The following is a 23,836-nucleotide window of genomic DNA, read 5'->3' on the forward strand; positions in this document are numbered from 1 at the left end:
GAGTGAGTCATGAAAACATTCAATGGTTTCAGTGGCTACCAGGTAAGAAAGGGAGAAGTAGAAAGAGGGGGAGGGAAAGGATTCTTCTAAGTGCACTTCTAGAAGGTACAGCAGAAGGTCTTCATGAAGAAAACCACCAGACTCTGCTACCATACGTGTTTGATCGTGGGAAAGGAGACTCGAGACCAGTGTGACTTTTTTCAGCTCTTTATTTTATGTATAGATCTGTGCAAGACCTTGGAGCTGCGGCAGCCCTTCATATAGGGATTGCTTGCGGCTCGCAGCCAATGATGGCTCTTTGAATCTTCCACGATTGGCCTGGACAATCACGGTTGATCCGTATAGAGCCAATCACAGTAGTTTAGTTAACCGATCAGCTTGCAGAATGTGTGAACCAATCGGACAAGGGTATTTCGAGTATGCTAATATAGAACAATACCATACATACATAGATTCTGCTTGGGGAAATCCAGCCTAAGAACTATAACTGAGGGTTTAAAAGAGGGGCATTAAGAAAAGACAGAACTATCAGTGTGTATAGGGAGTCCCCAAAGTTGAAGAGAAGAAAAATAGCAACTAAGATCCTAAAGAGTTAAACAAACTATTGGCCTATGAGAAAGCAGCACAAAGAACAGCTAGGGGATTCTGATTGTTTACTAAAGGTGGGAAATAAAAATCTGGTGGAAAAAAAAGATTGCTAGTTAGAACATGGAATAAGAATCCTTAGAGTTGTATCAGCTTATTAAAGGCCAGACTCCCATTAACAGGGAACCAGAAAGCTAGATGCTCACAGTCTTTGTAGCCAAACGAACCACTGAGAAACTTTTCCAAAAGACATAACAGTTTTACAGTTCAAACTTAACCTGCGAAAGGAGGAATGTGTTCAATAAACACAGATAATTATATGTTATCTTTCATGAGAAATACTGTGGTTACAGACACAGAGGCTATTTTGATGTTATTAAGAACATCAAACCCTGCATTCATGCTGGCTGGGCTGGGTCTGTTTCTCTGTCTAACAGTAATACTTTCTATAACTACCTGAATCCAGAGCTTTGGCAAGAACATTACATGGACCTTCTTTAGGATAATCTTGGGAAAAAGAACTCCACCTTTGTTAAGAAACCTGCGGCAAAGATGCATCTGGTAAGCATAGGCTGGTCTTGGTGGTACCTTTTAGTTGCATGAGATAGAGATAGATTTGAAGGAAGCTTGGTGGTCATGTCTTTGTGCCTGAACTTCATAATCAAAGTTTTCTAAAGGCAGGGTAAGTTTGAATTCTTTCCTATGGAGGAAATGTACAGGCTACAATTCATGAAACATATCTGGCCTCAAAAAATATACATCTTGAGTGGAAAAATCCTATCAGCTGTATTAGAGAGCTCTGTTTTCATAGAGAAGGACAGCCATAATTACAATACCAATTCTCAAATTCCAGGAGCTTCAAAGTAAAATCATCTGTATAGCCCTCTACTAATGGCCAAATCACATAAACAAGTTTAATCAAATGCATATCTAAGTTGCAGTAGTGAAAGAAACATAATTTTAGAATTTTAAAGCAAAGGGTGAGAAATGAACCATTTTTTTTTCTTCCTAGGCTGTCATAATATTTGCAGAACATTGGGTGTAGTGTAAGAAATACTTTTGAATGATTTGTCATACATATCTGTGCATGTGGTCTCTTGTTAGAAAGTAATTATGTAGCATAAAAATATTATAGAGCTAGACATTATTCCCATTTTACTATTGGGCTACTACCTGGCAAGTTGAATGCCATATCCTAAGAGTTTAAGAAATAGACAGTGTCCAGGACCATGATCTGATTAATGCTTTTTTCTGAACACTAAGTCGGAAACAAGTTTTCTTAGGGCATGTCTTTATTCTACTGGTTGAATAATGAAAAGGAAAAGTTAAAGTGCTTTCCTGCTCAATCCAGGGAAAATAACGTAATGATGAAACAGAAATGCTTCCTTAAATATGCTTAGTAATGATTAATTAATTGTTAAAATTAATTAAAGTTTTAAGTATGTTACATATACTATGTTTTTCTGTGCCTAAGGATACTCAACTTTTATTCTTCTTAAGACTTGACATTTTCTGAAAGACTCCAGCTACCAATCTGAATGCCTGCAGAAATTAATAGCAGAAAATATGCTATTAATGATGTAAGCCATTTTGGGGCCAAAAGTGGAACAGGGCTCTCTTGTTTATAAAATAATATCTACCAATAGGGAATGAAAATTGTGGTCAGTCATATCCAGAAGTTTATGAATTCCAATTCTCAACAGCTCCAGCCAACATGGGCGCAGATCAGGATGATTGGAAGATCTGAAAGGCCACTGATTTCAATCTTTCTGTTGGATCAGCAATGAAATCCATGTCCAATAGTAAAGTGGGAAACTAATATTATTTTAAATGATTGACTTCAACCTAACTATAAACTGGGTTGTTCTTCTATGTTTTAAGTGATACTTTCTGTTCCACTCAGAAGAAGTCCTTTAATCAGAAGTTCCTTTTATGTGGACTTTTATAGACCATTTTTATGTAACTTTGGCTAGTCATGAGCTAAAAATCTGGTTGCTCAATTATTATGTGAAAATGAGCTGCAATATAAGTTCTTCTGTGTCTAGGTTAAACTTTAAATTTCCAGAAGGAAATCACCTTCTTGGCTTTATCTCAAAAAAAGAAAGCCAAAAATAAGTCATTATAGTTACATTTTCTGGTAGTAGCTGGCATACTAGCTGTTGGCTGGGCTCTGTGTCTTTCCACATTTGCACACTGTATTGGTATCTGCTAAGAACCTCCTCTTGTGCATTTTGGATTTATACTCTCAACGTATTCAGGGTCCTCCAAATAGTATAAGGAAGATTGGATCCTTTAGCCATATCCCATTTTAATGTTGCTCGATGGTCTCCTTCCTCCATTCAACTTTGTTCTTGCATGTCCTCAAGAATATTTGTTCTTGCCATAAAATTGTTCCTATATCTGAATTGGCTGGTTTGGGAATATATCTGTTCAGAGGATACCGAGGGTCATTCTTATTTCTCTTGGCATCTATTGCAAACTTGCTCCTTATCTTAGGTGAGGCAATGTCAGAGAGAGAATATATTTTCTTAATTAACACATATGTTTGAGACATTCTGTCACTAAACATACTGCTTCATTGATGGCAATATCAACTTGCTTCGCATGTGCACATGTACCCCACACTGGAGCAGCATATTCTGTTTAGAGATGCTAAAAGCCAAAGCTGATGTGCAAGTGTTATATCAAGATACTTTGATGTTAGACTGTGCTCTTAGACAGTTCTATTGCCACAACTCTTCTTTCGAAATTCAATTTTGAACGTGGAAAGCATTCAGGTAATTAGCTTTCTTTCTAAACCATCCTCAATATGTTTCATAAAGTTTAGGATTTGGCCACAACATGACCTGCCTGCTCTAAAACATGCTTGCTCTCTTATGATTTTTCCATCAATAAATTTAGAGATACAGTTGAAAATTATCCATTCTAGTGCCTTTCAGAGATGGCAGAGGAATGATATTGATTGGTATTTTTCAGATCATCTGGGTTTTTGCCAGGTTTCTGTAAGGGTGCAACTCTAAGCTGTCTCCATAATTTTGAGATTTTAAACTCAACTATACAGTTGTTCATCAATTGTAGGAGCTAGTCCAGAGTATGGGGATGAAACGGCTTTATCAGTTGTGTTCTAAAATCATCAATGCCTGTTGCTTTATTCATTTTCACAGTCTTTATAGCTTCTTCCAGCTCGAATACCACAAAAGGGGTATTTAATCACCCTTCCTCTTGTTCAGATGGCTGTTTTTTTTTTTACTCTTTTGCCTCTTTTTACTTTTTTCCCATTTTTCAGTAGCTGGTTGGTACTTGGTCTGCTGTTACATCCATATGCTTTTGTCATGGTTTTTTTTTCAAAGCTCGTCTATGTGGACTATCACAGTTTTCAGTTATTGGCCATTGCTTGCAGCACCTCTTGTGTAGCTTCAATTGTGTCTTCCTGGAAAGAGTCTTGCACCTGATATCTATCCAGCAAAGATTTGGTATCTCCAATAATAGGTATAAGTTGAAAGGACTGTATGTAGCATTACCAAAAACAATTAGTTGAAAATGATGGCTCCCATCTTCACCTCTGTGACAGAGATCGAGTGATGCAATGTTATTGGTGGAAAAGACAAGTTCTGCCGAAAGTTTTCGGGCAATACAGTCAACACTTGCCATGATGCAGGAAATGATGGTAAAAACCCATGAACTGATAGCGAGGAATCATGAAGACATGAAATTAGAAATGAGAACGGAAATAGGAGGAGTGAAGAAAGAGATACAAAATTTGGATAGTAAAATCAGAAAGATGCAGGAGACAATGACAAAAAATGAACAAAAATTAAACACAGTAGAGGCAAGAACTGAGGTGGTGGAAAAGAGATTAGAGCAATGGGAACAAAATTGGAAAGTTTTATATTGTGAAATTTGGGGTTCTGTGGTGCATATAGAACTAGAAAAAGCATAATTTTATTTGAGACTCCAGAACGAACTTGAATAATGGCGAACTTGATAGCAACAGCCCTACAAAAAGACAAACAGGAAATTGAGAATGACATCGATGAGGTTTACAGAGTATACATGCATTACGCCCGAAGACACAGACTACCTGAGAAGTCCACATCTGATTCGCGAGAAAGACGATACGACACATGCTATACGGCAAGACCAGAGACTAGCCACTGATATATAAAGATCATGAAGTGGTAATATTGAAGCAAATACCAAGGAGCGTTAGGGAGCAAAGAAGGGGCTACCAGTTTTTGTCATCTCAGTTAATTAAGAATGGTATATCGTTCAGATGGCTCACCCCAGAAGGGCTTCTAATAGCACAGCAGGATAAAAAATATAAAATTGATACAATAGAGAAAGCACATCAATTTCACGAACAATATCTGGAACTTGAGGAAGAATGTGAAAGTGGAGAAGATTTAAATACAAGAAGTTGGGAAGAACAACTCTCCGAAGAGAAAGAACTTGCACCACAGTCAGAATCTCAGAAACTTACAGAAGATGAGGACAACAGACCAAGTACAAGAGAACCCAGAACAAGGAAAGAAACAAAAAACGCTCTACACAGACAGTAACGTGAACAGAGAAATCACCTTATTCTCAGTTAATATCAATGGTTTAAACTCAACATTAAAAAGAAAACAGTCATTTGAAAAACTTAAAAAACAAAATGCAGACGTAACGTATACAAGAAGTACACATTATAAACAGGCAGACCTCCTAAAGGATACTAATTTGGGAAAAATGTATTGGGCTCTTCCAAATCAAAGAAAAAGGGGTATCATAGTATATATAAAAAAATTGGCTGCAACACAAACAAGTATATAAGGATGATGATGGAAGAATGTTATTTATAGAAATAATATTAAACCAGAAAAAGACTTTGTTAGTTACAGTATATGCCCCAAATGTAAATCAAAAAGAATTTTATAATAAACTCCATCATAAGATAGTAGAAAATGAATATACAAATGTATGTATTGTAGGAAATTTAAATGCTGTTTCAGACAAAGACTATAAAAGTTCTAAAAAAAATAAAAACAAAAATAAAAGGAGACTATTCCCATCTTCTTTTAATAACTTGGTGAGGGAATTAAACTTGAAGGATGTGTGGAGAGAACTATATCCAACCAAAAAACAATATACTTTCTTTTCCAATCCCCATCACTCTTGGTCTAGAATAGATCAGATTTGGATGGACCCAGGCTTAATGGAAAACATTGAAAATATAGAGATTTTGCCAAATGTATGGGCTGATCATAACTCTATTCAAATTAAGTGGAAAGGAAAGAAAATTATTGGAAGATGGACATTTAATAATAGTATATTAAAAGATAATGAATATATTGAAATGGTGAGAAAAGAATTGAAAATATTTCTTGAAATAAATAAGAGAGAGCATACGTCCCTTCAAAATCTCTGGGATACAACAAAAGCTTACGTGAGAGGTTTAACTATTGGCTATAGTATTAAAAAGAATAAAGGAAAAAGACAACAACAAAATGTGTGGAGGGAGAAACTTAAAGATTTAGAAGTAAGTAGACAAATTGATCCAAATAATCAAAACACTAGTAAAGAAATAGATTTGATAAAACATAAGATAAATTTAAGTATGCAGGAAGACCTGGCCCGAAAAGTTAAATTAGTAAAACAAAATTATTTCGAAAATGCAAATAAGCCAGGGAGATGGTTAGCCCATAAAATAAAAAAACAAGGAAAAAGAACGATTGTAGCTCTCCAAGACCAAGAAGGAAAAGTATGTACTCAAGCTAAGGAAAAGAAAGATATTGCTAAGAACTTTTTTACAAATCTATACGATCAAGAAGAAGTACCAGAAGAACTTATTAACCAATATTTGAAGGGAAAAAACTTAATGGAAATTACGGATGAAGAGCAATGTATTTTAAATTAGAAAATATCCACAGAAGAAATTAGAAAGGCAATTGGAGCCCAAAAATTAAATAAAACCCTGGGCCCAGATGGAATTTCGTCTGAATTCTATAAGGAGTTTCAAGAGTTATTGGTGGAATTAATGACAGACCTATATAATAAAGCCTTGGATAGTGCTAATATGCCAAAATCATGCACCAAAGTATATATAACCCTTATTCACAAAGAGCAATCAGACCCACAAAAAATTCAAATTATAGTCCAATATCACTTTTAAACATAGATTACAAGATTTTGGCCACAATATTGGCGGAAAGATTAAATAAAATATTAAGTAGTATTATTCGTACTGACCAGAATGGGTTTCTGCCATATAGACATATGAAGACAAATACAAGAATAATTATTGATGTTTTAGAATTCTATGAAGGACACACAACTAAAAAAAAAAAAATGGCACTGATGTTTTTAGACATTCAGAAGGCATTTGACAATTTGAATTGGAATTTTCTTATTAAACAACTGACAGTCATGAAATTTGGCGAAATTAAAACAATATACAATACCCAAACCGCAAAAATATTAATAAATGGGGAAAACACAGATAATATAAGGATAATAAGGGTGTAAGACAAGGATGTCCCTTGGCTCCCCTACTTTATATATTTATATTTATATATTAGCAGAAGAGACACTACTGGTACAAATCCGACAAAATCAAGAGATCAGGGGGTTAAAAGTTAAAAAAGAGTACAAACTTCAAGCATTTGCTGACGATATGGCCTTTATAGTGGAAGATCCCCTGGAAACGACACCTATCTTGATGACATAAACAGAACAATATGGAAAGGTGGCAGGGTTAAAATTAATAAAAAAAAAACCCAAAAGTGATAACAAAAAACTGTACAAATGAACAAAAGGAAGAACTAACAAAGAGATTAGGGATACAGGTGATAAATAAAGTAAAATATTTGGGGGTATGGCTGACAGCTAGGTGCTCATCAATTAAAAAAGATAATTACGATAACTTAACAATCCAAATATTTAAAGACTTAGATAATTGGGCTAAATTACAAATATCTCTATTAGGCCGTATTGCAATAGTAAAAATGAATATTTTGCCAAAATTGTTGTTCTTATTTCAGATGGTGCCAATCAAGTTGGAAAAAAGCTTTTCTGAAGAACTAAATAAACATATATCTAAATTTATATGGCAAGGGAAAAAACCCAGAATAAAATATAAATTATTACAGGATGATAGAAAGAAAGGAGGCTTTGGTTTTCCAGATTTTGAAACATACTACTATGCTGCAATAGCAACCTGGCTTAAAGACTGGATTAATTTGATAAATAAAAGGATCTTAACATTAGAGGGCTTTGATCTCCAACTTGGATGGCACGCATTTATGTGGGATGGAAAGAGTAAACACAACTTGTACTTTCAAAGGCATTATATAAGGAATGTGTTACTAAATATTTGGGAAAAGATAAAAAAGTATCTATTGGATTATAAATTAAAAGAAGAAACAGTCAAGGAGTGTATGATAATCTGGGCAAAAAATGTGGGCCATAGTGTTGAATTAGACAAGTGGGAACATATTTGGGAAATAAACTACAAACTAACTCTGTCAGCCTTGTACGCAGAGAATCTCTATAAAATGGTGTATCGTTGGCCCTTGCCACCCGCGAGACTGGCTAAGATGTTCCCGAACCTCCCCCCAAACTGCTGGAAGTGTAACTGCACCCAGGGAACATACTTCCATATGTGATGGACATGTCCATATGCGCAGAAGTTTTGGAAAAATATCAAAAATTGGATTCCAAATATAACTAAACAAGAAGTAAAATTTGAACTTGAAACCTTCTTGCTGGGTATGATAGACTCAAAAATAGAAAAAAAAAATCAATATTTAATCTTGCACATTATAACGGCAGCCAGAATAAGTTATGCTCAAAATTGGAAACTGTCTATTGTCCCTTCAGAGATGGTCATTAAAAAAATTCACGAGTGTGCAGAGATGGACAGCCTAACCAAATTACAAAAAACAACAAAGATAGTGAATACTACAAAGTTTGGAACTGTTGGTAGGAATGGTTAAAGGAAAAGTAACATTTGATAACTGAATAAGGTATGAAATTATGAAGGACGTGCGTTTAATTATGAAGTATTCTGTGAAATTAAAACATTAAAAGAACGAGGAAGGTATTGTAAAGGCAGTTCATGTCAATGTTATGGGGTAAAAGAAAAGAAAAAAGAATGTAACCAATGCTCAATACCTGCTGCAAAATGTATATATGTATATATGTTTATATGTTTGTTTCTTTTTAAATGTTTTAAATATATGAAACTTAAATAAACTTTTATTTTGAAACTCTAAAAAAAAAAAAAGATGGCTCCCTACATTTACTCTCTGATTACTCTTGAGTTTCTGTTGTTTAGTTTCACCAGGACTCACTGTAATTCTCTTCCCTCTGCATAGATGTTTTAAACTCCCAATGGCTCACGGTCTTTCCTTCAGTTCACAAGAGGTAGCATACATTCTTTTATACTACAGGTTTCATGCAACACTAGATTTAAATCTTATTTTTCTCCCCATAGCAATTTCTGGACAACCAGACAGCTCCTATGTTGATTTTCTGTTTGCGGACAAAATTTTATGCAACCTATAACATTGCAAAATTTTGTTATTTAACATTAAGTTTCCCAGCATCTACAGTAGGATTTAAGATGGATTGCTCTATGTCCTTTTGTTGTTGTTGTTTATCTATTTTGATTCCCCCGTTATCTCTGTTTTAGTTGTCTGGCTAAAGGGTGTAATAACATTGAACTGAATTGAACTGGGAAATTAAAAAGGAGAGATTTTGTGGTTAAAACATTTCCTTGTTTTTCTCCTGGCAGGTTTTCAGCATAATGAAATTCAGATTTGTATATTTCCTTCTGCTTGGAATTTTCATGTTTTTATCTGTGAGTATTTGCCAATATTCCTGTATCAAGTAGAGCAATCAGTATTGGATTCCTTGGATTTAAAAAAATACAGCAAATTTATTTGGAAATAGTGGACTGTATAGTCTTCTTCATCAAAAGCTGTAGAACCAGACTGCCGCTATTCACTAATTGTCCCTATCCCATGTCTTCCCAATTCCCAAGCAAAGTAAATTGTAAAGAGAAAGCTGCTGGAAAATGGCAAATATATAGCCTATAAGCAAACGCTCATCCTTCTCAATGTAGATCACAATTGCAACCATCCTCACCTTTTTCTTGACTCTTGATAGTGAATTAGTTTCAGTTGTCAGGAAACTTTATCAAGAGAGAATCCTTACATGTCCTTTTGAATGTAACACAAAATTACTTTTATTTTCTGATGATTTTGGAGTCTGGAGCCAGAAATTTAGATGCCAGAAATTTAGAAAGTCAAAGCAGTTTGTTCTCTCACACAGTCATCATATCCATGCCTCCACTAATGTGATTCCCAGTTCTTTAGAACAAGGAACTCTTGCCTGATGTTTGTCTTGAGACAAGGCCGAGAAAAGTATGCCAAATCTACCTTTTGTCTCCAGAACAAAAGCCAACATTCAGTCACTCTACTATCACCTGCCCACCTTTTAATTTTCCCCTAGAATCTGAGTGAGGAGAAGAAGAGAAGCAAACTTCCAAAGGCATAATAATTCTGTGAAATTAAAATATCTCACCATGATATTCTAGTACAGTGTTTCTCAAACTTTGACAACTTTAAGATGTGTGGACTTCAACTGCCAGAATTCTATATCCGGTCAGGAACCAAGAGCCAGATTTATACAAGAACTGTTAATAGGAAAAATTCCTAATCACCAGTTTTAGTCGTGATTTTTAATGTACAGCCAGGAATTAGTGGTAAATAAACAGTCTCAATGTGGGTAGTGCTATATCTCCTTATAGAGACAAGCACCTGTCTCTTCATAAATTCCTACAATTTAAATTTTATCTCATCATTTAACCAATCCCCCCACAAAGTATTGGGGCCAATTTTTGTTTTAAAAATACAGCATATCAAAAAGAAAGTTGTGATATCATACAGTTATTCATTGCACCAGGGATGCTTATATCTAAAATTTGTTGAAATATGTCCAATATATGAATGTGTAATTAATTCATGGTCATCCAAAAGAAAATGGAGAAACCAGTGTAACTACCAGCAAGAGATGTTACCTGAGGTCTTATCCAGGTAATTAACATGCAAACAGAACCCCACAGAAGAGTTTTACACTGATCAAAACCAACTCTTTCCTCCCCGTCATTTTGATCATTTACCAGCATTTGGAATACTTGCAAGTTAGTGATAATTGATCAAATGATGATTAGAGGTTCTTGTGACAATTACACCTAACACTATATGTAACAGCAGAAAACTAAAACATTAACCTGAACATAATTCACAAGAGGGAATTCTCAAACCTTGAGGCACTATTACTTCTGAGGCAGTATTAAATGAATGCAACTCCACTCCATGAAATAAAATTATGAGTTCATGGTATTTCAAATTATTACATTTCAGTCTATAATTGGGCACTCAGATACTGTGAAACTGCAACTAAAGCCACCATAAACATGATTATGGATATTAGGTTTTGGTGCATGGCATATTTAGAACGATACAGCTGTTCCTTGCAGGCAGTGTCTTTCTGAAGGAAGGTCAGTTTCCAAGGAAGACATATTAATGCATGCTAACTCTTGTCCAATTTCCAAGCTTTTTACTCCTAGAAGCAAAAAATGGAAAAAAGCCAGAATCCCCCACTGTGCCTGTCCTTCAGTCGTTTTGGCAGAAACTCCAGCCAAAGTTGTTACAGCTCTTTCCTTCTGCCTTTCCAACCACAATGCTCTCACTCTGCAGGAACAACCTACCTAGTGCAGCTCATTCTAGGGAAAGCCTGCATTGAGGTCTCTTTCATTAGATAAGCCCCCTGTCCTGAACAATGAACTTTCACCCTGGTTCTTTTTCTTCCTGGGAAGAGAGTATTTTTTATACACTGTTCTTTTTTTCATCAGAGGATGAAGCATAGTTGGAGTCCTATCATATCGCCTAAAAAACATCTCAAGCAACCCCTTTCGTGTTTGGTTTAGACCTTCGTCTTACAATGTCAGATTTACAATCATTCATAAGATAAACCAAGGGATTTAACTGCAGGCAACATGAAAGCCACCTTATTTCAAAGAAGGTTGGCTGAGATTGAGATAAAGGCAGGGGTGGAATTCAAATGTTTTAACAACCGGTTCTGTGGGTGTGGCTTAGTTGGTGGGCATGGCTTGGTGGTCATGTGACTGATGGACGTGGCTTGGTGGTCATGTTATTGGCTGGGTGTGGCCAACTCAATATCACTCACATCGAGGCACGCATCTCCTCGCCTGGCCTCTCATGACTGTGGGGATACTGCAACAGTCGTAAGTATGAAAAATGGTCATAAGTCACTTTTTTCAGTGCCATTGTAACTTTGAATGGTCACTCCACACAAGCAAAGTACCAGCAAAGGAAGGGGAAAAATTCCAGAGAAGTTCCTGAGACAGGAAGTCTAGACCTGCCAAGAATGTAATAAGGGTTAATGGAGAGGCAGTTTCTGTAAGCAACACCAGAATGTTTCCTTCCTACCTTCCTTACAGGATTAGGCCAGTAATTTAACAACCGGTTCTCTGAACTGCTTAGAATGTTAACAACCGTTCTAGCGAATAGGTGCGAACCGGTAGAATTCCACCCCTGGATAAAGGGAAGATCTTGGCAACATAAATCATCAAGAAAGAAGATTACTTGTATTTGGAGTAGTGAAGATGCCTGATTTAAATGCCTTAATGGGGAAGGAAAACATGTTCACCTGACTTTTTTGGACCTTGAAGTAATAAGAAGCTTCTTGAGAAATATATATTTTTGAAACATGGGGAGAGCAGCAGACTTGGTTAATGCCACTAAATAATGTTTTTGGCTGACTGACTTGAACAGACTTTTTTTCGTCTGAATGTAATGAGTAGAATCAATCATCTTTTATGGAGAATTAGAGTACCAAATTTGAGTACCAAGTTACACATACCAAACTATGTACACCATAGACCTGGCTTTTAAATGAAGGCATTTTTATTAGAAAAATTATAAGAAATCTGTCGGAAAAAATGACTCCTCTAAGCAGAGTAATCATGACTATGTTTCATGTAGAATTAGCCTTTCAACTTCATTTGTCCTCTTGCTGCTGAGTTTTTGTTCTGAATAAAAAGCACACTAGTTAGTGGAAGTCACAACTAAGAAGACAAAAGGGCACCAAATTTTCTTCTATAGATATTTTAGCAATTTATATTAAAATAGCTTCCATTATGGATATGATCCTAAAACAATAAAAAAGAAAATTTCAAAGTAGGGATAATGACTATTGTATTATGTTTAGCTGGCATCCAAGTCCTAAAAAGTGCAGTAGGTCTGAGGTTAGATGGATAACATGCAGTGGCAGTACTCAGCTTCTTTGAAACAAGACCTAATGTTATACAGGTTGTCCTCAGCTTACGGACCAGTAGAATTTCTGTGGCTAAGCCATGCAGTTATTAAGTGTGCTGCATCTGATTTTACAGCCTTTTTGCCACAGTTGTAAAGCGAATCACTGCAGTTGTTAAGTGAATTGTGTTGTCATTAAATGAATTCAGTTTCCCCCATTAACTTTGTTTGGAAGCCAGCTAGGAAGGTCTCAGATGGTGATCACATGACTCCAGGATGTTGCAAATGTCATAAAAACATGACAGTTGGCAACTGTCCAAATTTCAATCACATGATTTTAGGGATGCTGCAATGGTCATTAAATGGAGAGACTGGTCATAAGTCACTTCTTTCAGTGCTGTTGCAACTTTGAACGGTCATTAAATAAATGCTTGTAAGTGAAAGACTGTACTCTCCCAGTCCCAGATTTCCTCCTCCTCCTCCTCCTCCTCAGGTTTTCTTGAGTTGAAAGTTTCGAGAAAAAAATGTCTTTAGAATTCAGTGATCAACATTTGAGACCTTCTGCACTGCTTTGGAATAATATTGCTTCAGCTGGATAGCTGATGAATCTGCCTGAATTAGCTCAAATGTACATTTCTATCAGATACTTATAGCAGTGGCATGTCCTCCCTTTTAAGTATCAAATCATGCAATAACCGCATATTTTCTTAATATATCTTGAACAGATTACAATTGCCTATCCTGTGTCAAAGTATGGAGCTCAGTATGCACAGTTGGTAAGCACAAGAAGTTATTCATTAATAACAGATTGCATTAAAGAATTGATTCCATTTAATTTTAGTAATGTTGCAGAAGAAATTCCCTTAAATGCAATTCCTAGAAAGATAAAATTCAGTTGCTTAACATGCAGGAAATCTGCATCCTTAAGAACTCTGGATTCTATAATCTAATATCTGCAGATGCTAAGTTGTCCATGCAAATTTGTCTCAAATATTATTGGAGGCTGTAACTGTTATTTCTGCTATTCCATTGTAACTGCACTCAGCTTTTACAGAACCCATTACACTATTATGTTGAATTAAGTTATAGTCTACCCTTGCTATTTGAATCATGTTACACTGTTTATCCGGAGGTTTCTTTCTTGCCACCTCCATGATCTAGATCAGGGGTCTCTAATCTTTTGGATCTCAGGGACCACCAAACTCATAATTTTAAATCCCAGGGACCACTAACCGGTGGGCATGGCCTATTTTGTGGGTGTGGCTTGGTGGTCATGTGACTGGCTGGGCATGGCTTGTATGTCAATATTATAAATATTGATATAAATATTGATTTTTTTATAAAAATCAAAATCAAAAATCAGGCAAAGCAAGCAGGCAGATTGAGTTGCTCACAGAATCACAGATTCATTCAGAGATCTATCTGCCATTGGCTAGCTCAATCTGTCATATAAAATTTGCTTCCAAGCAAACTCATAATGTAAATAATGGATTTTTTATTTAAAAAAGAGCAACTTTTACCCAAAATCAGGCAAAGCAGGCAGGCAGATTGAGTTGCTCACAGAATCATTCAGTGATCTATCTATCTGCCATCAGCTAGCTCAGTCTGTCAAGTAAAATTTGCTTGCAATGGGTCTGCACTGAATAATAGAACCTTCAGTCCTAAGGAAGATTCCGCTGTGCAGAGCCGAAGATCTAAAGATCTAAAGACTAGCTAGAAAGCAAGAAATACAACCATTTCCTGCTTCCTAGCTAATCTAAATCTCCTGGCATAGCAGAGCAGCTGATGGTTGGAAAAAGGAAAAATAGCAATTTAGCAGGCAAGTTTGCTGGGTAAGGAGTGAGTAGGTGTGGAGGGTTTCCGCGGGCCATGTGGGTGGCACAGCCTTGTGTTTCTGTGCAGCCTGGATTAATTGCTTTGGAGGGGTGCTCTGGGGGTGAGATTTCACTGCGGCCCACCAAAATTTTCACACAGCCCACCAGTGGGCCGTGGCTCACCAGTTGGCAACCACTGATCTAGATAACAGATGGGATATCACACAATACAATTTGTTCCATAACTTTGGTCTCAACCCAATTTGGTCGTTACATGCTTACAAAAAAATGGTGCGGAAGGGAAAATTGGCCGCAGGGAAAAAATTGTGAATTTTTGGGTCAGAACCTGATTTGGTTGTGGTCAGAAGCGTCCATGACCAGATATTCTACTTATGTATGGGAATGATGGCGGGAAAAGATAGAATAGATATGTTACTGTGGCACATTCCATATGTGATGGCACCACCTCCAGAATTCCCAGTCTGAATGCTCTTCTGGAGAGGCATTTATTTTGGAAAGGAGTTAATGCTATCAAGAAGGTTTAATGGAAATAAAGTTGGTACAGCTGCTGGTCTGAAAGCCAATTTGACAGATTCCATGGCAAGGTTTTCATAAGAGATTTGGTTAACCATAACAGTGAAGATATTATATCTATTTAAAATGGACTGTGTAAACATGATGTTCTTGTTAGAAATCAGAGCAATTTAAGTTCCACTAAGTCTCTTTATTTATGATCTACAATCAGCTATACAAACAATAAAATCAAACAGTTAAAAAAAAAGAAAAAAAATGACAGACTATGTCTTATGTTAATTGCTACTTCATTTTAACTGCTGTGACAATAAAACTGGCTGTTATGTTTTCAAAATTTGACACCGAAAGTAAAAGGTATTAAAAAACCTGTTCTCCCAGGTACATTTAATATAGGAAGTCCTCAACAACCACATCTGAGTCTGGAGTTTTGATCATAAATCTTTGCAGTTATTAAGCAGATCACCTGACTTAATTTGATCACCACTTTTAGTCACAGTCATAAAGCTAGTACCATAATCATTAAGGGAATCATGTGAACATTAAGTGAATCTTGTGGTGATTAAGTGAATCCATTCTCCAGAATGGGCATTTTTTGTCTGAAACTGGGAAAAAATATCAGAAATTGGCAAAAAAAAATGTGAAAAGTCATGGTCATATGATCACAGGATGCTGCAATTGATATAAATGCAAACCTGTTGCCATCTGCCTAAAATGCAATCACATGACTGTGATTGTGGGGGTCTGTGTGGCTGTATATAACCATATAGATTATAACTAACTCTCCTGGGGTCTGTTGTAACTTTGAATTGTCATTAAGTGACTAGTCGTTAAGTGAGAATTATCAGGGGGAGGAGGAAGCTTGTGGTCTGCTGGCGGCCTGCAGAGCTGGCAGCAGAGTCACAGTGGGGAGGAACATGGGCCAGTCCTGGGATCTGCGTCCGACACAGAGATGGGGCCAGGGCCATTTGAGTTACGTGTGGACTCTGGAGCCTCCAAAATCTGACATCAGTGAGGCAGAGGAACAGGGGAGCCAGTTCCAGTGTGTGCTTGTGCAGAGCTGCCAGAAGGCAAGAACAGTTAAGACAAAACGGTCCTCGGGAGTAAGTCTTGGAGATGATTGGCTCCTCCCATAAGACATAAAGGAGGAGCAAAGAGACATGAGCCTTTGCAGGAAGCAACTTTGTTCTGGTAGCTTTGTGTGGACTTGTATAGCTAATTAGCAATTTAGTTGTTGGCAGCATTTCAAGGGAGAGAAGGTGGGTGCTTATCAGCCTTATCCCAAAAGACTGTGGCAGACTTCTTTTGGACGATTCATAAACTGTCTGTGACTCATTACAGGCTGTGAATGCATATAATTCACAGTCTTTGATATAAAACAAAAGGTTTTTGGGAACAGCATGTGATTGTTACTGTCTCAGGAACAAGGTCAGAACAAGGCTATGCTGTTCTTTAAATTAGAACAATGTTTCTGAATCTCAGCATGTTTGAGATGGAGGGGGCTTCAACATTCAGAATTTCCAAGCCAGCATGCTAAGATAGAGGAATTTGGCACACTTACCATATAGTAATGCAGATGGGAGGATGTTGTTTCTAACCTGAAAAATCATTTCATGAAGCTAAAGAAAGTAAAGTTAGGGTTAGATATTTTGTAGATCCCCAGAAGCCTATGTGTAGGATCTGTATAAGTCAAAATGGAAACAGGCTAGCATTAATATTTTTCCCATTCCTTCTTGTAGATCTTCCCAGTGCATCAACTTTGTGTAAGTAATCTTTTACCTTGACATTTTTGGGAAACAGTTTTCCAGCTCCTATGTTAAATTAGATATTTGTATCTGTCATTGCTGAAATGTATTGTTCAGTAGTGGCCCCTTGATGGCACAGAGATAGTTCTAATACAGCTATATATCTCCACCATGATGAGAAGCTGTGACCGCCCTCTCTCAGTGCCTGGAGGCTGTTGATGTCTGGTTGGGGAGCGAAAAGCTAAAATTAAACTCTGGCAAGACAGAATGGCTCTGATCTAGGATTTTTTTGACTCTTGGATAATTACCGTCTTTTGTCATGGAGGGGGTTGTACCTCCTCAGACAGATTGGGAGGTAATCTGGTGGCTCTTCTGAACTCACAACTCCTGCTCAAGGAGCAAGTGGCAGTCATGGCTAGGAGGGTCTTTGCACATCTTAGTGTTATGTACCAGTTATGTACATTCCTGGAGCAATGTGACTTTCACCTATGCCCTGATCACCTCCTGTCTGGACTATTGCAATACTCTCTACACGGGGCTGTCCTTGAAGAGTATCCAGAAGCTTCAAATTAGTTCAGAATGCAGCAATCTGAATAGTTTTGTGCAAGCCTAGACTTGCACGTTTGTCACCGCTTCTGCAGGATTCACTTGTTAATCTACTTGTGGGTTCAATTAAAGTTGCTGGTTATCACCTTTAAAGCCCAACATCTCTTGGGGCCAGGCTATTTATTTGGATGACATCCTCTCCCCTATTAAATCCACCTAGTCCACCAGGATAGGAAGGCATGTTTTAGATCCTATCAATTGTATATGAGTATCTAGGATCCGAAATGGGCCTTCTTGGTGTTGGCTCCTTCTTTAACACAATTTCCCCCTAAGGTATAGTAATTGGTTTCTACCCTTTTGCCTTTCTGATAAGTCCTAAAAATGTGGTGCCCTCACCAGGTCTGGGGACCATGAATTGAGACAGAGCTGATCAAATGGCTGATTTGATTGTATTATTACCATGTTTTTTTAAAAAAATTGGTTTCTATTATAATAGTGAATTTGTAAATTTTTAAAACTGCCTGGAATCAATTGTGTGTTAGGCAATTATATAACTTTGATGATAGATAGATAGATAGATAGATAGATAGATAGATAGATAGATAGATAGATAGATAGAAAGAAAGATAGATACCGTGTTTCTCACAAAACAAGGCCAGGCCTTTTTTTTTTTTTTTTTGAGCCCCGAAAAAACGGCTAGGCCATCTTTTGGGGGGTGACTTAATTTCTTCCCCCACCTAGAGCGGCCCATATGCACGTACCTCTCCACAAGGCCATTTCTATCGGCCGACGAAAGCTCCCCAAAGGCAGTGTCCCCAGCTGCTTCGGGGCGAGGCATGGCTGCCCGTGTCCCCTCGGCATTAGGCAGTGTCTTTCAGGAGATGGAAGCTCCCCAAGGGCAGTCACCAGCCACTTCGATTGGCCGGTAGAAGTGGCCTCGGGGCAAGCGCACACACACACTCCCCTCACCACGAGGCCGCTTCTATCGGCTGATGAAAGTTCCCCGAAGGCAGAGTCCCCAGCCGCTTTGGGGCGAGGCATGGCTGCCTGTGTCCCCTCACCATTAGGTAGTGTCTTTTGGGTGATGAAAGCTCCCCAAGGGCAGTCACCAGCCACTTCAATTGGCCAATAGAAACAGCCTTGCGGCGAGGGGAGTGTGTGTGCGCTTGCCCTGAGGCTGCTTCTACCAGCCGAAGTGGCTGGTGACTGCCCTTGGGGAGCTTTCATCACCCGAAAGACACTGCCTAATGGCTAGGGGACACGGGCAGCCATGCCTCGCCCCAAAGCGGCTGGGGACTCTGCCTTCGGGGAGCTTCTATTGGCTGATGTTCTATCGATAGATCGGGGTATTCTAGCCTAGGCTACCTGCAGGGGACTCCTAAAGGCAAGTTTTCTCCCCGCCCTTCCCCCCATTTCTCTTCACCTTGTGTAGTTCTAACAATGTGAGAAATGGTGGGGAAACGCATGGATTAAATAGGCCTAAATTTGGGGGATGGGGCTTAATTTCACCTCATGCCTAGAAATCATGCTGGGCCTTCTTATTGGTGGAGGCTGTATTGTTGAAGAAACGTGGTAGGTAGATAGATGAAGACAGATGAGGGAGAGAGGGAGGGGGAGAGAGGGCGTGGGAGGGAGAGAGAGAGAGAGAGCTCCACCTAAGTCTTTTTCATGGCAATGGCATTTTTTTCCAAAGTCAGAGAAGAACAAGACAAACAATGCAGGATGCAGTTTGATCATTGTACTACCTTTGCTTTTAGAAATTCAGAGGAAATTCACTCTCCTGATCCTCTTTCCTATCTACAGATTGGAGGTCACTTGTTATTTGCAGATAGCAGGGATAGCAGCAGTGGGTACAGAAGATGCATATTCCAGATGCAGGTAATTTATCATCAACATTTTTGCCTATACAAGCTCTTCCTCCCCGTTGCTTTAGACAGGAACTTCATTTCTCACTAATTCTCATGGATGACACTTGTCAGAAATTTTAAAAGTTGCATTTCCCGCTGTAGATATTATAGGAGAGCTGTGTTAGTCTATGGTAGCAAAAAATCCAGAGGCATCCTTTTTGACTAACACATTTTCTTAAGGGCATAGGTTTCCCTGAGAAGGTGCTCGTTATCAGTTGCAAAGTGTAGCCAGATGTATGTAGGATTTAAATTGGAATGAGGCAAGAAGATAGGTTGATAATGCAGGTGAAGGTTACACATGAGACAGAATACAAGTATATTATCAATGAACATTTGTAATTGTAGTATAAAAATCTCATTGTGTGTGAAACCTCATTAGCAACAAGAAAAACAATAATGATACTAAAATAGGAATTAGATCAGGACTCCCCAAACTTGGCAACTTTAAGACTTGTGGACTTCAACTCCCAGCATAGCTGGCTGGAGAATTCTGGGAGTTGAAGTCCACAAGTCTTAAAGTTGCCAAGTTTGGAGACCTCTGAATTAGACTGTGTAACACGGCCAGATATCTACTTTATCCCAACAACTATACCAATACACACATGAAATTAGAAGCATCTTCCCATGTTCTTTGTCCAATGTGATTTATGCTATAATCTTCCAGCAAAGCCGCCTGGCATCTACATAGGAGAATGGGGACACATTTTATGAAAAAAGATTAATGGATACAAGTTTGACGTTTTAACCTCTTAAACAATGCCTGCTTTGAAAAATGAGACTTTACTAGCCCAAAAAGACTGAACTCATATAAGAAGGTTATCTAACAAATGTTATAACAAATACTTCAATAAATGAATGAGTTTTTAACACATTCAGATTGTTAATTGATAAGATACTTGTAACCTGCAGCTGCATAGCCAATTTATCTCCTTCCCCACACCAGTGCTGCTAATATGAAGATTTGCATTTTAGATTTAGGATGAGGAGTTGCTACCTTCTAAACCTTAGCTTGTCCCTTCTGTTTTCACTTTCTTTACCTCAATTTAAATCCTGCATCAATCTAACAATGCATGTAATGAACTGAGCTACAGTTTGCAAAATTTTACTTATTTTAATAAAGTATGAGTGTCAGAAAGAGTGCTAACAGATTCTTTGATTTATGGCCTCTCTATGAAACAAAAGTTTGTTTTGTATATACAAGATTGCCCAACAGTTAACACCATCTGTATTGAATTTCCAATGTGTGAATTATAACAAGAGAAGATGTAGCAGCTCAGGATGGCACAGTGTGCCATTGTACATGTCTGCAGTTTGTAAACACAATACATCCCAGTAGATGTACTTGGTAATTTTCTTTGCCCAGAAAATCAGGGAATGCCTTCACTGCAAGGAGCAAGGCAAATTTGGAAAGAAAAAAAGACTCTGAAGACAATTAAATTTAGGTAACTCATTTGTTTTCTCTGAAACATCCCAATACATGTTCCATTCTTCTACCATTAGACAACGAACATACATAATTTAGTGGTGGGAAGGGTGGGGCAGGATAACAATTGTTATACCAAAACCTGATCTTCATGTACTGGTGACAGCCTCTTCATGGATTCATGTTCTGTGGTCATGATGAAGGAGATGGTTGGAATGCAAGAGTGATAGGAGATGGAAAAAGTTGTCTCATGTTTGAGCAGTTCCCTGCCAAACAAAGGCTTTAATTTTTGCATACCATGATCCTTCCAGGGCATTATGCCTCCCTCCGTGAGAAAGTGTACAGCTCTGGTTGGGAAGAACACAATGGTGCTATTTCATAAACTTTTATGGGGAAGCTGTTGAGACCTTCCAATGGAACAGCCTATTTAACAGAAGACGTTGTAATGAGGACTTTAACATTTTTTCCAATGGAGAATGTTCAGCCCTTTAAAAAAAATACCTTTTCAGATATGGCAGAAAAGTACAGGGATAGCAAGAGCCCCTAAAAATTTCTGGCCTCAATTTTATTCAAAATTATTCTGCAAACAGGTTCAACAGTGCAATTTCAACAATACAAACTAAATTGCTATATTTTTCCATGGCCAAATAGTAATGTTTGCATGGGAAATACTGTCATCTAGTGGAAATGTATACAAACTGTATACTACATTGGAGCACTACCAATACACTTAGCCTGACAAAATTAGAAATAACTTACAGCAGCCCAGTTTATCAACTAGATATTCAAGCTTCGTTAAAAAATGAAACAGGTCCCCTCCTATTTTGCTTTGGATTTGAATTATATTGAATTGTATCTAGATGTCTTCAGTGGAATACATACACACACACACACACATACACACACAAGATGAGACACGACCACGGACCAGAAGCCGCACCGCAGCTGCATCACTACCCGCTTCAAACCCCTCCAACCCATACATGAAGTGAACTGACGCCCACCATGAAGATGCGGCACGACCACGAACGCGAAGCCAAACAGCAGGATCACAGCTCACCAGCTAAAATCCCCCGGCAACCAAGACTAACCTGAGCACAACCAAGTCCCCACTTGAACAGAACACACTCCCAGCCAATCAGAACACAGCCAACCCCCCAACCAATCAGAACACAGCCAAACCCCCAACCAATCACACCAGTCACACCCCCAGTAGCAGTTAAAAGGAAGAAGCAGCTGCAAGCTCACATTACTCTGAGAAGCACAAAGCCGAAGACACAAGCCTGAAGATGATGAATGAGACTTCATCGAAATGTTGCCTAGATACTTCCAATTTTACGTGGGAGAAAACCCGAATAACCAAAGATCCATACACACACACACACACATATACATACCATACATATATACGTACCATACTTATATACAAACATATATACATACATACAAACAAACACAATACAGAAGCCTGATGATGGCAGATGAGATTCTGCCGAAACGTTGCTACAACTTTAAAAGCACAATTATAATGATGTGGGAAAATACCCAAACAAAGCTGAATATGATACATATATCTATATATCTATATCTATATCTGTCTGCCTGTCTATGCGAAATATCATTCACACATCATCACAAAATCTCCAGAACGGTAAAGCCTGCATGTATGCATGTTCCTCTTGGCTTCTAGGTGCTCACTAAGAAAGGATTTTTCAAAATAACCATTAGTATTTTCTATATTATTATTAACATGGTCTGATGCTAAGGAGTTCTATTCCCCTTCCGCACCTGAAAAGAAATCTGTTCCAAATGAAAAACACAGAGATGTTATAGACATGTATTCGTCATCTTGAAATAATTAAAATAAAATAAATACAGGCTAAGGTATCTCCACCTTGCTATTCTAGTCCGTTTACTTCATGCAGATGAGAACATGTAGCTCCCATAAGTCCAACCAAAACATCAGCGGTCAGGGATGCTGATGTCCAATTACATCAAGAGGGCTCACTCTTAGTAATAGAATGCAATTCTGATTTGGGGGTTCACAGACTAATTTCCTTATTTATCTCTTTTATTCTAGAATTTTAAAAAATGTACCTGCATTGTTATTATGGTCAATATTAGATTCATAAGAGTGGTTATCATGTAATTAATTGACAATTGTAGTGATAGAAATGAAGCATTTCACAATATAAAATTTCTGCAAATTTTTTCACAGCCTTCCAAATGCTTTACTGCAATGCCCCAAACTCTCAGACAACAAACCAACATACTGGCAATGAAAACTCCAAGGGTTCCATCTTTTATGACTCTAAAACCAGGTGTAAGGATACATTATGTTCGAGCTGCAGCACATTCTTTTCTGAAGATCCCCTCTCCTCATTATTGTCCCAGACTCAGCACTACTTCTACTACATTCAGAAATGGCAAGGACTTAGGATCAGTTTCTCACAAGTTTCCTGCAGTCACCCAAGGATTTTCTGTTGATTCAACAAGGCATGCCACTTTTTATACCACTAAAATGCCCAGAGGTGATGCTTAATATCTCTTAAGTTCTAAGTATTAAACTTCAGTCCTTTTCTTTAACTCATTTGGTCTTTAATGAAATGATATCTAGGCACAGCACTTCCAAACTGATTTGTTGAATCCAATTAAATGTGAAAGGAAAAATGTGGACAATATATTTAAATTTGGGGAATTATGTCAATACTTCTTATGATTGTTTCTCTTAGAATATGAAATATTTGTGATTTCCTATAAAACAATGTATCATTGATGAATCACTAATGATGCAATTGAGTGAAGGAATGTAATTCTCACTTCAGGAATGGGGAAGGGTGGGATGAGTGAAATCATACAAGAGAATATATGTAGCTTAGAACTGAACTGTGGATTCCAAGCAAAATCCAAAAACAGGTATTCCAGGAGGCTTGGCACTCAGACAATCCAGCCATCAATAGACACA

At 37.8% G+C, this 23,836-nt stretch overlaps 1 protein-coding gene across 2 annotated transcripts; it reads left to right on the plus strand.

Moving 5' to 3' along the window:
• The first annotated feature begins 948 nt into the window (after positions 1 to 948).
• Positions 949 to 23,836, plus strand: LOC148124117 (uncharacterized). 2 transcript variants are annotated; one of them, XM_087915382.1, is made up of 5 exons: positions 949 to 1,146; positions 9,359 to 9,424; positions 13,631 to 13,681; positions 19,345 to 19,419; positions 23,090 to 23,836. In XM_087915382.1, exons 1-5 carry the CDS (start codon positions 1,138 to 1,140, stop codon positions 23,411 to 23,413), a joined length of 525 nt encoding a protein of 174 aa, XP_087771508.1. In that variant the 5' UTR covers positions 949 to 1,137; the 3' UTR covers positions 23,414 to 23,836. The 2 variants fall into 2 exon arrangements, with proteins under 2 accessions (XP_087771508.1, XP_087771509.1); XM_087915383.1 differs by lacking the exon at positions 949 to 1,146 and adding an exon at positions 1,149 to 1,267.

The sequence above is a fragment of the Pseudonaja textilis genome, chromosome Z, assembly GCF_049901715.1.
Source record: "Pseudonaja textilis isolate UNSWEBS1 chromosome Z, rPseTex1.2, whole genome shotgun sequence".
NCBI lineage: Eukaryota > Metazoa > Chordata > Lepidosauria > Squamata > Elapidae > Pseudonaja > Pseudonaja textilis.